The sequence below is a fragment of the Choloepus didactylus genome, chromosome 8 (genome assembly GCF_015220235.1).
Source record: "Choloepus didactylus isolate mChoDid1 chromosome 8, mChoDid1.pri, whole genome shotgun sequence".
NCBI classification, from domain to species: Eukaryota; Metazoa; Chordata; class Mammalia; order Pilosa; family Megalonychidae; genus Choloepus; species Choloepus didactylus.
The window spans coordinates 96,824,946-96,840,434 of record NC_051314.1 but is presented as its reverse complement, the minus strand read 5'-3'; the positions used below and the strand labels follow the sequence as shown (position 1 = coordinate 96,840,434).

The 15,489-nt window shown below is 41.1% G+C and overlaps 1 protein-coding gene across 1 annotated transcript in view; it reads right to left on the bottom strand.

Annotated features, from left to right (window-relative positions):
- The window catches only part of SLC2A13 (solute carrier family 2 member 13), a 388,263-nt gene extending 386,938 nt beyond the window's left edge, over positions 1-1,325 (bottom strand). The window contains exon 1 of the mRNA XM_037846603.1: positions 519-1,325. Within this exon, the coding sequence (XP_037702531.1) occupies positions 519-1,068 (550 nt within the window). The 5' untranslated portion in view covers positions 1,069-1,325. The remainder of the gene's footprint in view (positions 1-518) is intronic.
- Positions 1,326-15,489: the final 14,164 nt, after the last annotated feature.

Genomic DNA, 15,489 nt, shown 5'->3' with positions numbered 1-15,489 from the left:
TATCTGTCCAGACCCTCCACCGAGATACTCAGAATTATTGATTAACTCTAAAACTTATTTTATTGTGACTTTGCAACTGAGTTCCGGGTTGGGGGCCCTAGAAAAGGAAAGGAGTTAGCAGCGGGAAACAAGGTGAGGCAATGCAGGAAAGTAAGGAGATCCTCGTAAATTCGAGAAACAGCATCAGGTATAGCTGGTTCAAGGAAAAAGCTGATTCCCAGCAAGGTTGCTGAAAGTGCTCAGAGGGGCAGCAAATGCGCGAACAAAATTGTCCGTGGGCGATCGAAGACCCCGCACAGACTTGCGGGACGCTACCGCGTACCACACACACACATACTGGGGAGCCCAAGAGACCAAACACGAGATGGGCTTTAGGACAACTGAAGTCAAGGATACTCGGGACCTGGCATGACCCCACGGACGGGTAAAGACAACGCTGTCAGGAGGATTGCAGTGACGACGGTCAAGGGCAGTGACACCTGGGGCCCCAGGGCGCCCCTCGCGGACCCCGAACTCACCGATGCCGAGCCCCACAACCAGGCGGCCGGCCAGCAGCATCTCCTTGTTGTTCGCAGCGGCTAGCACCGCCGAACCGGCGGTGAAGAGGGTACTGGCCAGGAGGATGGCGGCGCGGCGGCCGAAGGCTCCGTTGAGGGCCCCGCCGGCCAGCGCAGAGACGGCGGCCGCCCCCACGGTGCTGGACACGAGCAGCTCCTGCCACAGCGCGTCCAGACTGAGCTCCCGCTTGAGCAGCAGCATGGCCCCCGACACCACCCCGGTGTCATAGCCGAACAGGAAGCCGCCCAGCGCGGAGAAGACGGCCACCACGTACACGAAGGCGGGGGTCTCGTCTTGCTGGAACTGGCGCCGCGCCGCGCGCTCCAGGTCCCCGACGCCGCCGCCCGCGCCGCCCTGCAGGCTAGCGCTCGACTCGGCGGCCGCCAAGAGGCTGCGCTCCCCCGCCGTGCTCGCCGCGTCCGGCTCCTGCTGCTTCCTGCGCCGCTCGCCCATGAGGCTGCTCAGGCTCCGCAGCGTGTACTCCACATTCTCGCTCGCCTTGCGGGACATAGGGCAGGGGCCCGGGGCTTCCCGGGGGACACGGGCTCCGCGGGCCGGCGCCCTCGGCGGGCGGAACAGCACGAGCCGGCAGGAGCGGAGCAGCCGCCACCGCCGCCTTGCCCCTCCCGACTCCGGCTCCCGCTGCCACGGCAGCAGCCGCCGCCGCTGCGGCCACTCCAGGGAGAAAGTTGCTGCCCGCCGAGCTCCGGCGCTGCGGAGTTGGAGCCTGGCGGGTCTCCCCGGGGACTCACGCCCCGCGCCTGCCGAGCTGGCGCTGCGGAGCGGGCGGGAGGCGGGGCCGCGGGTCACATGCCGCCGAGGACCAGCCGGACGGGGCGGGGTCGACTGGGTGGGGCCGCGGGAGCGCTCCGCCCCCTGGGTGGGTCCCCGGCCTTGCCCCACCCCGGACCTCTACCCTCTGGGTCAGGGGGGACCTCTGACCTAGGTTGCTATATTTAGGGCCCTGAACCCCTGAATGGAATTAACTGACTTCGGGGATACACGTTGGGGAGCGGACCAATCTGTGAATGCCAAGTAAAGGGTTTCCGGACTGGGACGGATGATTGCACAGTTTGGGAGAGTAGGGGGAGAGCCCCTTAAACCATCCTGATCCACCTTCTAACAGCCTGGGCCTGGCCAGTGGCCAGGGCTGGAAAAAGCCAGGGAAAAAATATCCTGGAGCAAGTACCCTTCTTTCTACAGCGTTGTGACATTACCCGGCATGGTCTACTTCCCTGGCATTAAATTATTTTGTTCTGGAGTAATTCAGGACAGTGTTCTCCCATTTCTATAAACAGTTTTCTCTCTCATCGCCAACCCCTCTTCCATTTATGCTTATTTAAAAGTCATGGTGCATTTTGATTCTTTGGGGATAGAGCTGACATAGCTCCCCAGGTAAATCCCAGATCTCCTCCCATGAATCACTGATGCTTAAAATACATTTCACGTATATGCATTTCACTCTTGTATAACCAGGCAATTCCCAATGGTAGAAAGAAAACCGAGGAATTTGATTTGTGATTCTGTAGAAATCTCCACCTTCCTTCCCCAACGTGCTCACCAAAAGGAAGGATGACTTCTCCCCAGAGAAATTTCCACTGCTGCATTTTTTTGCAGGGGCCATTACTGCACTCTTACATATGGGTTTTCCCCTACCCTGCAGTTTGCTTGAAAAAAGCAAAGATGGCATTATTTGTGGCCATTTGTCATTGTTGTTGAGTTAATTGCTTTGTTGGTTTTTTCTCTTTGATTAAAATCATTTGTAAATGATTTCATACAGTTCCACTTCAGGAGAGAAAGATGACTCTGTGCCTTTGATTTACTTTCATTCTCTAGGCTAAGGGCAAGAGGTAAAGCATCATATGACCGTATTCATTTGGATTCTAGTGCTTGTTATTTCCATTCATTAAGCTAAGGATTCTTAACCCAGGGCCCACACAGTCTAACACTTCTTTTCATTTTAGAGAACAGAATTTTGTCATCCAATTTCAATAAAAGTTATATTAGAATTTATCAAAATCTAATTTGGATTATCAGTCACAATTATCTGCATAATACAGCACTTTCCAGTAACAAGGAAAAATGAATTAATGTGCTCAAAGAGCTTAAATGTTTAAATTTATTGTGGACTTTAAAGCAAGGTTCTACCATCTTTCTCAAGGATCAAACAGAAAGAACCTTCAGCTCTGGAGCAATGAACTCTTCAACATTCAAGCCTCAGAAAAGATTCAGGTGAGAGAGCACTTGTTTCTGGGTCTGCTATAGTAAAACTGCGCCCTCTGGTGGTTATATGATTCACACGGCTTCGGACGAGAAGGGCTTCCAGCCCATAACAGTTCCCTCTTGCTGAGATGAAACGTTTGCTTTTCCTCCCAGCTGCTGTAGGGAACACCTTGGCTCCTGAGCATCCATTTCTGGAATTTAGCCTTTGTGTCACAGAACACTAAACTACTCAAAATGTCCTCCGGACATTTACATACCTAAGGTGAGATTGCTTCTGAAAAAGAGAAAAAGGCATCAGAAAATTAAACAGTGGTCTTCTCCAACCAAGTTCAATCTGCACCAGAATGTGAATACACAATGGAGTTCCTTGAGGCCTGTTCCAATGGCAGATCATGGGGAAATGGAAAATCCATGGGCTGAGAGTCAAAAAAAAAAAAAGTTATGTGATAGATTGAATTACAAGATTAGTTTAGATTTTCTTAATCCACATTCCTCTGGGTGTGAACCCATTGTAGATAGGATCTCTCGGAAATGTTATTTTAAATTAAGGTGCAGCCTGACTGAATGAAGTTGGGTCTTAATCTGGATCACTGGAGTCCTTTATAAGCAGAGGATACTCAGATTTAGTGAGGGAAAGTCGCAGGGAAGAGCCTGACGCCTGAAATCAACAGAATCCAGAAGAGAAAGGGTATAGCCATGTAGCCAAGAGGCAGACATGTAAGCTAACAGTCACCTAGGATTGCCAGAACAAGAATGTTATAGACTTTGGGAAGAAAACATTGCCTTGCTTATGCCTGGATTTTGAACTCCTCCCAGCCTCAAAACCATGAACCAATAATTCCCCACTGTTTAAGCCAACCCATTGTGTGGTATTTGTCATAGCAGCTCAGGAAAAGTAATACAAGTCCCATCTCCACCATTGATTTGCTGTACAACTTTAGACAAATCACTAGTCTGTGCCTTGTTTTTCTTATTTGCAGGGCAGATAATTATGCACTAACTACTCATTGACTAAAGTAAGTGTGAAAAGTATGTTGAAAAAACAGTTAATTGCTATTTCATGGTAATTATAATGATAAGCATAAGTATTGTTTTGTAAGGTGAAATCTAAAGATTTCACCAGTTTTAAGAACATTTGGTTTACAACCACCAAGAACATTAGAAAACACCATAAAAAAGAGAGAGAGAGATTTTGTCTCTATTGCTACAAATCCTGAATATCAGCCAAGGGATTGGTAATAATTCAATGAACTTTGTTGTGGTGCTTGTTGTTGGGAAGGGTGGTGGGGTTGGCAGAGAGTATTCTTTATGTTTGTTGGATGTTTATTTTTAATTACACAAGTAATGTACAATCCCTGTTGTAAAGCCAAAGTTCCTTCTCAATTATCTTTCCCCCGTAACAGTCTCCTCTCCCCAGAGGTAATCTCTGTTACCATTTTGAAATGTATTTTTCCAGAACTTTCTTCTATGCATTTGTAAGTGTATATATGTATTTTTGTAGGTTGTTTGTTTTTTGTATTATTTAGGTTATGAGGAACAGAAAACCCAGATCAAACTAGTGTAAGCCAAAATAATAGGGGAGAGAGAGGATTTATCAGCTCTCATCTCTGAAAAGTCTATAATAGACTGGCTTTAAGCGAAGCTGGATATAGGACTAAAACCCCAGGATGTCACCAGGATAAGCCTTTGCTCCATCTCTGCAATCTGCGTCCTGCTGTTCTCAAATTCCATGTGGTAGCCGAGTAACTGTAGCATGCTCCAAGATCATGTCTGAGGGGAAAGAATAAGAACCTCTTTTCCTGAAGCCTCAGCAAACTTCTTATTGTATCTCATGGGCTCCGTCAATTATGTGCCTATCCCTGACCCAATTACTATAGCCAGGAGAATGGGTTAGGGCCAATCAGAACCCACACCATTAGCCTGAAGTGGGGTCAAATCATAAGGACTGGGATTGTGGGGTATGTTCCAGTGACAACTATCAACTTTTTGTGTGTTGCCTCGGAACACATTTTACTTTGGTTAAGTCACTTGCCTCCACGCTGACCTTCGGCCTAGTTAGTAAGCAGCTTTCCAGACTTGAAGCATAAACTCCCCAGAGCCCAAACCTGCATCTGTGACCACCAGCCACACCCATACCCACAGCTGATTCCAGATGAAAAGCTCACCATCCCCACTGCCTTCAGACCCTCAGTCCCTTTCCTTTTATACTAACCAATCCTTGACGGCCCACAGGAAATCTACTGACCTCCACCCCTGGACCACAGTAAAGGCACAAGCCCATGGATCCCTCTCCCTCTGCTTGGGGCTCCCCCCTGCAGGTTGAACCACCTGAGATGATGGCACTTCCCGTCCACTCCTCATGGCACCACTCTCTCTCTGAGACCTGGGGGTAAAGAACTATCTTTTGTCATGCATTCTGGCCTCAGTCTCCCACCTGACCTCCACCTGTACCCAAATTTAACATCCAGTTTAACTCATTTGAAATAGTTACCATAGGAAATCTGGGGTTCGGTTCTGCCAGAAGACATGTAAATAAATGCTGGGCAATAAAACCAACAGATCTGAATTATTACAAGCAACTATAAAGTAACATGGCATAAAAGCCAATTAAAGCATTTCAGGAAGGTACTGGCTCAGAGAATCTAATATATTGTGTAGAGATCAAAGAGAATGAAACGCATACAAAATCATTGAATTTGACTATTAGAAAGTCAAAGGTGACTGCTGAGAATGTTGTTTTGATGGCATTATGTTCAGGAAACCCAGTAATGCCAGAATCCTGCCCTATTAGTCACTTCTTCTTTCTGTACATATAATAGACAATAGCAGCATTAGAATAAAAATATTATATTAATAGGTACAAAGGTAAAGTATGGTTTCCATGGCTTAATAATGAGATGTAAGAAGTGCTTAGTACTTCCCCCAAATCCTGCCTTTCTTTGACTTGCTCTAAGTAGGTGGAGGAAAGAAAGGGAAGAAGGGAGGCAAGAAGGGTGTGTGTATAAGGAAGGAATAAGAAAGGATGGCCAGCATATCCCAGCAGACAATGCCTTAACTACATCTGCTACTACAGGGAAGCAGGGAGCAGAAAGTACAAGAAAAGCACAAAGCATGGGTAACATTTTAACACAGGTGACCCTTGCCACTAAGAACCATGACCCAACCAGGAACAGAACCCCTGAAATATCATAAAACCATCTTTCCCTCCTTTGGATAGGAAGGGCTACAATGCTCTTCCCTAACAAAGACTTTTTTTTAAATTCAATTTTATTGAGGTATATTCACAAACCATACAATCACCCACAGTATATAATCAGTTGTTCACAGTACCATAATATAGTTGTGCATTCATCACCACAATTAATTTTTGAACATTTTCATTACCACAAAAAAAAAAGAATAAGAATAAAAATTAAAGTGAAAAAGAAGACCCAAAACATCTCATCCCCCACCATCTTTCCCTATTATTCATTTACTTTTTGCCTCCATTTTTCTACTTATCTGTTCATACATTAGATAAAGAGAGTGGGAGCCATAAGGTTTTCACAATCACATGGTCACACAGTGTAAGCTATGTAGTTATACAATCATCTTCAAGAATCAAGGCTACTGGGTTACAGTTCAATAGTTTCAGGTATTTCCTTTTAGCTATTCCAATATGCTAAAAACTCAAAAGGGATGTTTATATCATGCATAAGAATAACCTCCAGAATGACTTCTCGACTCTATTTGAGATCTCTCAGCCACTAAAACTTTATTTTGTTTCATTTCTCTTTCCCCTTTTGGTCCAGAAGGCTTTCTCAATCCTACGATGCCGGGTCCAGGCTCTGCCCTTGGAGTCATGCCCCATGTTGCCAGGAGTATTCACACCCCTGGGAGTCATGTCCTACATAGGGAAGACGGCAGTGAGTTTACCTGAGGGTTGACTTAGAGAGAGAGGCCACATCTGAGCAACAGAAGAGGTTCTCCAGGGGTGACTCTCAGGCACAATTATAATTAGACTTAGCCTCTCCTTTGCAGTAACAAGCTGCATAAGGGCAAGCCCAAGATCAAGGACTCAGCCTACTAAACTGCTAGTCCCCAAAGCTCGTGAGAATACCAGTAATTCCCCGGGTGGGGAAGTTTAATATTTCTACCTTTTTCCCCAGTCCATCAAGGGGACTTTGCAAATACATTTTTATTCTTTGCCCAAATTACTCTGGGATGTATCAGGGCTTCACACTAACCTGTACAAGCCAATCAGATCTCACTCCCTATTCAAAGGTCCATGTAATTATGTCCTACATATGTCCTTTTCAGGCATATATTTCAAATAAGAAGGAGATTAGTAGAAAGAGCAAATGTAGTCTGCATTTTCTAGAATTCTCTTGGTAAATGAAATAAAGGGAAGAGTAGCTTAAAGAGAAAGGGTGGTTTGGGGAAGGGAGGTTTAGGCATAACTTCAATTTATTCATACACTGAAGAGAAAAGAAGAAACTGATGATTCAAGAGCCTGATTGATTGACAGAGCAAAGTCCCAAAATAGCAAGGAGGATTAGATCAAGATCATAAAATGAGAGGCTATCCTAGCCACAGGGAGGAGGAGGACACGTCTTTCTCCAATTAAAAAAAAAAGACAAGCAGAAATGAATAGCAGGAAAGATGCTGATGATATTAACAAGAATGGAGAGAGGATTCTGTTAAATGGATAATAGTGGGGGGTGGGGGTTAGCCTAGATGTTGTCAGAATGACCCAAATTCACATCTTCACTCTGCCACTTACTTGACTTCATGACCTTGAGCAACTTACTTATTCTTTCGGAACTTCCGTTTTCTCTTCTGTAAAAGATATAATAATACTGTATCAATTTAGATGATTTCATCCTGAGTAATAGAAAACCCGTACTCAAACTGTCTTAAACACTACAGAAATGTATTATGGCATAAATCTGGATGTTCAGATGTTGGGCAGAATCAGGAAAAGTTCCTTCAAAGATGGCATCAAGGACCCAGCTTATGTCCTTTTCTCCACTCTGCTTAACTTAGTGGTTGGTTTTCCCATCTGGCTGCCTTGCCCTGCCCTGGCTTCATATGTTCCAGGTGTCATATTTTGCAATATATACAGAAAAGTATAGTATCCATTCCCTATGCTCAAATATAATGTATTCCAGGTAAAAAAGACCCATGACACCATCTACAATAACACCTAAAAATATATATTATACAAAATCGTTGCTAGAGATGAAAAATTCATTGGAGTTCAAATTTGGTTGCAGAGTGTCAAAATATTTTTTATTAACCAAGATGAGTAGTTGCAAACAAAAACAGTTGTTTTTTAAACAACTTGGCTTGCAGTTTCAAAAACCCTTTAATTAAACAGAATTTGGTAACCTGAAATAAGGGCAGTGGGAAATACGTTTTTCAAAGTAGAATCACTAATGAAACTGAAAACTCATATTTAATTGAGGAGTAATTAATTTGGTGTGAGGGTGGTTTCTCAGCCAATTTAAATCTTTTGACTAGATAGTGGCAAACATTTTGCAAATGTATCTTATAACATAATGAGCACTAAACTAATCATGCTGTTTTAAATTATTCAATATGTTTTCTTTCACATTTTGAATCCAAATTGTAAATCTCTATTATAATACTGACTCTGTCTTAAGTTATATGTAGGGTAAGCATGGAAATATTATGAATCTGATTTGCAAAATGAGTTAATTTATCATGTTAAAACTAATAGCAAAATACACAAGCTGGAACAAACAATTTATATTTTATAGTTGTTTAACAGAGTTATTCAGATGAATAAGTAAATAATTGTTCCTTTAAAATGTTTATACTATCCTCTTATCTCAGGAAAAGCAAAAACTTTCATTTGATAATATTGTGTAACTCATTGTCCATATGAATTGTATGCCATCAAAAAACACTATTTTGAAAGATGCATTTGTCTTCCCAACCTGTAGTACTTGCACATGCAATATACTATGACCCTTCAAACTAATGTATGCACAAAACATTTCAGCAGGAGTGGCCAAGCTCAATGTTACATAAGCATGCTATATGTATTTCTCTCCAGACCCTGTCTCACAATATTTACCATGCATGCCTTGGTACATTTTTATACTTTGAATATACTAATGGGCCCTTGGTAATGCCAGACTTGCTTCCACATCTGATTTTCACACAAGGGAGTCCATGAGTGCGGGGCAGAGAGCCTTTCTGGTGGAAGTAAGGACTTTCATTACTCTCTTCCTGGGATTTTATGGATCTGGGGACTCTTTTAGAAAACATAACAATATTCAAATGTATTATTAGAGAGTTTTCACCTGCAACTCAGCCCACAATTAAAAGAATATCCTTAGTAAAATGAGAGTAAGGCTTGTGTTTTCCTGGTTCACCACTACCTCTTGAGTCTAGCAGAGTGCTGGCACATAAAAGGGGTTCAATAAATGTTTACGAATGAACATATGAATAATTAATTATATTATCTGTATAGAATCTGCTTGACTGAGTATTTACAGTACCGCTTCTCACACCTGTTGATAATATGGTAAAATGATAACAATTTGAGGTAATACAAAGTACCAGTTTAAAAAACATGCCATCTGAGCCCAACCGTATATATTCAAACAGTGAGTGAGCTCTTAATTGATCAAATAAAGCAGGTTTTTTCTAAACAAATACACAGTATAAACTATAGATGTTAACAGGAACAGGTATATTTCTTGAGCATTTACTCTATGAAAAGCACTTTACTTTGCACTATATTCAAATGTTATCATTCCCTATGGGAAAACACAACATGCCCTTGTATAAAAATCAATAATAATATAAATCATTATGTGCCAAATTATTGATAGAGACAAAAATTCTGATTGTGTTCAGAGGGCAAAAAAGAGAGATCAATGGATTGAAATTTTATTTTTTAAATAAAATGGTATTTTTGTTCTTTGATTCAAGATGACAGCATAAAAACAAACTGTTACAAAAATAGAGTCATTCTTATTTCTAATTGGCATCAAAATTGTTTACAAAATCTCAACTGATCAAATTAAACAGTATAGAATTTTGTTTTGGTTGGATTTTACAGTCTACTTAGTTTGTACATTTATCTGGCCTATTCATGTTCATCTGTTTCATGATTTGAGGAACCTTGGTTTACAAGTGGCAAACACAACCTCTGTATGTGTTACCTCCAAATTAATAGGCATCTTACCCAGCTATTAACCAGATATGTGATTACCCTGCTTATTTCTCTGTAGTTTTGCACATTATTCTAAAACAAATCTGTCAGAGAAAAGAGAAATTACATAAACCCCCAAACAGAGTAGGAGCAAATAATTTGAAAATCTTTGAAAGAAAATCTTGATAATTTTGAAGCTACAAGCTAAGTTGATCATATTTATCAATCATCTTGGAATATCACTTCAAACTCCATGGAGAACAAGAAAGAGATGAATTATTTTAGCAACTGTCTCCAATGCCAAGAAAAAAAAGTTTCCAAGTGCCAAAAAAAAAAAAAGCATTCCTTAAAATGCAATTCAAAAAAACAAATAACGTTTCTGAGCTGAAGAGCTAAGATAATTTCATTATTTTCTCTGAATCATTGATAACACCTGTTTAGAAGAACTTACAAAAATTCAGTAAATATATTATTGCCCTTGGCTAACATAAGATATTCATCAGGGAGTGATTTGGAAAGAAAAGAACAATGTAATAGTGCTGCACTGACAAGAAAAGCAAAGTCAATTTCTTCTGTATGATCTTTGTTTTGTAAAATTGCCATGAAATTTCCATGCAGGAGCTCTGATATAATCATAGCTATTTCTCATAGACCTACAGACTAAGTGTGGAGTCAGCTTCAACCATCATCCTAATGGATGAGAGTCACAGTGTGAACAATGGGGAGGGTGGGGGGGAGTGCTGGATCGTCAACTAATACATACTCACAATTTTAAAACCCTTGCTAACCTTAAAAATTAATGCTTATTTTTCTATGATAGTTTAGGTTTGTAGCAAAATTGCTTTGTGTCTTTTATTTTTGAAACACTATGTTCTTTAATTTTTTTCTTTAAGTTTTGTTCAAGTACAAACTGCTTTTTTTTTTTTTTTTTTCCTTTTAATCTCCCAATTTGTAGTAGACATTTACATATTTTGTGGACTCCTAGCACATTTGGACACTCCTATATTTGGGTCATTTCCTGCATTATGAACCTCACCTTGCCAAGGTAGAAGTCTGAAACTCATGGTCCCCGCCTGCCCTGAAGTGAGGGGGCAGCCAGGTGAGCTAGGCTCAGCCAATCCACAGACTATGATTGGAAGAGAGTAACATAAAGAGGCTTTCTATGGAGTCCATTCTACTGAGGGTGGCAGAGACAAGCAGAGAGACGTACAGGCTAAAGAGAGGACAGCAGCTCCTAGTGGAAACACCCTGTTCAAACTTAGCCAGGAGTTGTGTACCTTTGCCCAGCAGCCACAAGCCACAGTAGCAGAAGGGGCTCCATGCAGCAGTCAGTAGGGTAAGTAGGATGTGGTTGGAAGCATAACTTCCAGGTCTGACCCTTGCAGAAATCCTTCCATTTACATGACTACACACACACACACAAGCACGTATGGTTGTATGAATATACATACATACACACATACATAAACACATACATATATATGTCTGTGTATGTGTGTGTGTGTGTGTGTGTGTAGATATATGCATACTTGTTTTTTGTATTGAATTCTAAGGAATGCTTTTTTGCACTTAGAAGCCTATTTATTTATTTGTGTATTGCATGATGGTGGAATGGTGGTGGTGGTGGTGGCATTGGGAAAAGCTACTAAAATAATTCATTTCTCTCTTGTTCTCCATAGAATTGGGAGTAATTTTTCCAAGATCACAGACCACTAGTTGATAAGCACACTGACTTAGCTTTTAGCTTCAATATATGTATATATATTTAAATTAACATACATTGAAATTAACTTTTTTGGTGTACAGTTCTATGAGCTTTGGCACATGTAAACATTTGTGTAATCTCCATCACAATCACTATATAGAACAATTGCAACAGCCCCGCCCCCAAATTCTCTCATGTCATCTATTGCTTTGTAATCATACCCTCCTAACCCAACACCTGATAACCTCTGATCTGTTGTTCTCAGTGGATATAGTTTTGTCTTTTTTGAGAATGTCACACGAATGCAATCATATAGTATGTAACCTTTTGAGACTGGCTTCTTTCACTCAGCATATTACCTTTGCACTATAACCAAGTTGTTAATGTATCAAAAGTTCTTTTTTGTTGCTGCATAGTGTTCCATTATATGGATGTTACCCTGCTCTCCCTGGAATACGGCCTACAGCGCAAGCTGACTTTACACAGTACCAGGTGGGGGTAGGGAGCTAGCAAGGGCACCACAAATTTCACCCACCATTTTTCAGGCTGCTTTGTCTTGAGTTGCCACTTGCCCAGTTACTGCAAACTTTTATCTATTTTCCAGAGTTTTGAGGAAGATGTCTCTGCCAGGTTTTGTTAGTTATTCAAGAATTCTGTGGAGGGAAGGCACCCTCAAGCATCTTATGTCACCATCTTGGAAGACTGGCAGTCTCATGTCTTTTTATTGTTGAATAATATTTCATTGTATGGATGGGCCACAATCTGTTTATCCATTCAGCTACTGAAGGATAGCTAGTTGCTTTCAATTTTGGGTAAGTAGGAATAAAGTTTTTATAGACACTCATGGGGAGGTTTTTGTGTAGACATCAGTTTTCAACTCTTTTGTTTAAATACCTAGGAGCACAATGGCTAGATCATATGGTAAGACCATGTTTAACTTCATGAGTTACCGTCAGACTGTCTTCCAAAGTGGCTGTACCATTTGGCAATCCCACCAGCAAAAACGAGGGTTCCTGGGGTTTCACATCCTCATCAGCATTGGGTATTGCCAGTGTTTTGGATTTTAGTCATTTAATAGGTATATAGTGGTATCTCATTGTTGTTGTCAAATTCTTTTTTAATTATAAGAGTAGTTTAAATATGTTCAGATTTGTAACATAGATACATTAATGAGATGATTCCAATTCTCTTAAATATTTCTATACTTAATTCTAAACCTTCCAGTAGTTCAGAAATGTTTACTTGATAAGGAAATAATTACAGCATCCCAAGCAGACTTCAGGAAAACTACTCCAGTACTTAAGGTTTCACAACCAGAGCTTTTGGCCCAGATGCTGACTGGATTCTTGTCAGTGACTGATGGGATGGGTTTAATATTACTTGTACTCCTCTACAAATGTGATTTAAATCCCACGTAAATCACATCAGTGGGTTTAATTCACAAATATCTGATTCTTCTGCCTACTCATAGAATTCTCATAGCCCTATCCTGGCTGCTTATATCACATGATCGGGTTTTATACTTCGTAGGGACTCATGATATGCACATGTATTTGTCCATCTACCTCTGACATAGAAGGAATCCTACATTTAAAAAATATACTTCGTATTTCTTAGGACAAATAATCTATGGATATTATAATGATAAACAATTCAATTCAGAGTATTTTCATGACTTGATATGACTATTCAGTCAGTTTCTGAATCAGTCAGGATTTGAGTTAAGTTGCATGTATCAAAAAATCCAAATATCATTAATTCTAAAAAAAATCATGCTTTTAATTTTCTCACATAATAAGGCATACAGAGCTGGGCAGAAAACGGCTGATATAGCAGATCCATGATCACCTCAGACACCCAAATCCTGTCTTTCCACCTAGCCTTCCCATCATCATGGGCAAAAAACTTTACATGTTAAAAAACAAACAAAAAAGTTAGCATATGATATAAAAATATTTATATGTCTTTTTTTATGACATATAAACGTTCTCTCTTTTAAAAACAGCTTAATTAAGGTATAATTAGTGTAATTAATAAACTGCATATATTTAAAGTATATGCAATTTGGTAAGTTTTGACACATATGAATCTACCACTGCAATCAAGATATGAGCATAGCCATCCACTGCAAATGTTCCCTCAGACCTCTTTGTGATCTCTTCCCTACTGCTCCACCACTCCCCAGCCCCCACACAGACAATCAATGATCTGCTCTCTTTCTCCATAGATCATTTTGCATTTAATAGAACTTTATTATGGAATGTTTTTGTCTAGCTGACTTTACTCAGGATAATTAAGTAGGTTGAAAATGAAAGGACACAAAACAATATACCATGCAATTAGTAACCAAAAGAGAGCTGGGGTCACTGTACTAATATCAGATAAAATAGACTTTAAGTCCAAAACTGTTATGAGGTACAGCAACTGTTGAAAGAGCTGAAAAAGAATTCAGACTTCAATTAGATATGAATGATGAGGGTCTGGTTAGGACTAAAGCAAATCAGGCCCAAGGATAAAGGACGATGCTGACTGGGTTTTAAAACTACAACTTTTGTGTGAGATCAAGGTAGGAGATGTTTATTTGGTGCAGGATCGATATTTTCTGTAGCACACTAGATAATTTAACTTGTACAATCATCTTGAACACCATAGGTGCATGGAGCTTTGAACAGGAAGTGGGATTTGGTGAGTTTGTACAGGCTGGGGTGAAATCCCGATACATCCCAGAGTGATATGGGCAGAGAGTAAAAGTGTATTTGCGGGGCCCCCTGAGGAACTGGGGAGAAATGCGGACATGTTGGACTTCCCCAGCTCGGTTATTGCTGATTTTCCCACAAACATTGAGAAGTACCAATTTAGTGGGCCTAGCCCTCAATCTGGGAGCTTTCCCTTATGAAGCTTGTTGCTGCAAAGGAGAGGTTAAGCCTACTTATAATTGTGCCTAGGAGTCCCCCCCAGAGAGCCTCTTTGTTGCTCAGATGTGGCCCCTCTCTCTAGGCCCACTTGGCAGGTGAACTCGCTACCCTCCCCGCTACGTGGGACATGACCCCCAGGGGTGTGAATACCCCTGGCAACGTGGGAAATGACTCCTGGGGATGAGCCTGGACCCAGCACTATGGGATTCAGAGGATCTTCTTGATCAAAAGAGGGAAGAGAGATGAAACAAAATAAGGGTCCAGTGGCTGAGAGATTTCAAATGGAGTCAAGAGGTCACTCTGGAGGGTATTCCTATGCACCATACAGATATCACTTTTTTAGTTTTTAGTGTGTTGGAATGGCTAGAGAGAAATGCCTGAAGTTGTCAAACTGCAATCCAGTGACCTTGATTCTTGAAGACAATTGTATAACTATGTAGCTTGCACAGTGTGACTATGCGATTGTGAAAACCTTGTGGTTCACACTCCCTTTATCCGGTGTATGGACAGATGGGTGGAAAAATGGGGACAAAAATTAGAAGAAGAATAGGGTGGGATGGAGGGGATGGAAAGTTTTGGGTCTTCTTTTTTTGCTTTTATTTTTATTTTGGAGTAAGAAAAATGTTCAAGAATTGATTCTGGTGATGAATGCACAAATGTATGATTGTAGACTGTGGATGACTGTAGGGTGTGTGACTATATCTCAATTAAACTGTATTTTAAAAAATAAGTGAACAACGGGAGGAGGAGGGGAATGGGATGTTTTGGATTAAAAAAACTGTTACGAGGAACAAAAAGGTCTCTATCTACTGATAAAGGGGTCAATTCAATGATAAGACATAATAATTATGTATATCTATGCAGCTACTGGCAGAGCCCCAAAATATGTGAAGTAAATATTGGTTGGTTTAAAGAGAGAA